This window comes from Kryptolebias marmoratus, linkage group LG14 (assembly GCF_001649575.2).
Source record: "Kryptolebias marmoratus isolate JLee-2015 linkage group LG14, ASM164957v2, whole genome shotgun sequence".
In the NCBI taxonomy this organism is placed as follows: domain Eukaryota; kingdom Metazoa; phylum Chordata; class Actinopteri; order Cyprinodontiformes; family Rivulidae; genus Kryptolebias; species Kryptolebias marmoratus.
The window spans coordinates 3,501,405-3,502,562 of record NC_051443.1 but is presented as its reverse complement, the minus strand read 5'-3'; the positions used below and the strand labels follow the sequence as shown (position 1 = coordinate 3,502,562).

Below are 1,158 nucleotides of genomic sequence, written 5' to 3'. Positions count from 1 at the left end.
GGACATGTATGAGGACAGCAGGACAGTGGTGAGGACAGCAGGACATGTATGAGGACACTCTATTAAAGTGACACATCCATTTGCCTGAGGAGGGAATAGACTTGTTCTGATGTGCTTAATAACATGTTCACTTATGAAATCAATAATTGTATAAATTGGTTCATAACTTTTTGAGTAATCTTGTGCACAGACAGAAGGACAAACAAACAGACACTAACAAAAACATAACCTCTCTGGCAGAGGTAATAACCCTCAGCACACTGAAAGCACACATGCTGCTACTGATAATGCTAAATGTCTCACTCACCTTGTGGGTCTAAAAACCTGTCCTTTTTTAGATAAATATAATCTTACCTGTCTCAGCCATCTTCAGTCCAGCTTCCAAGTAATCCAGCAGCTCCTGAGTCATGTCTAACCTATAATACATGGAACATAGTAATTACATTTACTCAGATTTAAAGTGAACTGTCTTTTTTGAGGGTATACAGTACATCTGATAAGCCAAATCAAAAAGGACTCTGTTTGAAGCTCACAGTTACTCAGAAGAGACCCAGTTACGAGTAAATTTCCACCATCTAAAACAACATTTTACCCAGCTCACAAGGTTTACATATATATGGCGGTGGCTATCTTGGATTTTGAAGTGGCAACCCAATGTTTGTTAAGGACCTTACATATACCTAGACACACCCAAACACATTAGACATAAAAAAAATCCAAAAAAGTTTATACTGATGTTTGAAAACTTAATGGCTAGACTAGATTTGTAAAACAGAAATCAAAATTTCAATACGTCACAGCCAAGAAAATCATTTCAGATATTTTTTAGTCATCCATCCTGGAACAAATGACACATTTCTTCATTCTTATATATAGGGCTCTCCGCTCCAAATATCCACAAATGCATTCTTCCCATCCAAACTGACAATTGTAGATAAAGTTTTATATATATATATATATAAAAATTCCCTTCTCACCCTCCGCGGGTGGTCTTTGTTTCATCCTCTGAGCTCGGGTCCTCTACCAGAGGCCTGGGAGCTTGAGGGTTCTGCGCAGTATCTTGGCTGTGCCTAGAACTCCACATTTCTGGACTGAGATGTCTGATGTTGTTCCTGGGATCTGTTGTAGCCACTGCTCCAGTTTGGGGGTGACTGCCCC

The 1,158-nt window shown here is 39.3% G+C and overlaps 1 protein-coding gene across 2 annotated transcripts in view; it reads right to left on the bottom strand.

Moving 5' to 3' along the window:
* The window catches only part of LOC108248166 (huntingtin-interacting protein 1-related protein), a 33,417-nt gene that overhangs the window by 22,475 nt on the left and 9,784 nt on the right, over nucleotides 1–1,158 (bottom strand). For both annotated transcript variants that reach the window (XM_037979545.1, XM_037979546.1), the window contains exon 7: nucleotides 355–416. In XM_037979545.1, coding sequence (XP_037835473.1) covers nucleotides 355–416 — 62 coding nt within the window. The remainder of the gene's footprint in view (nucleotides 1–354; nucleotides 417–1,158) is intronic.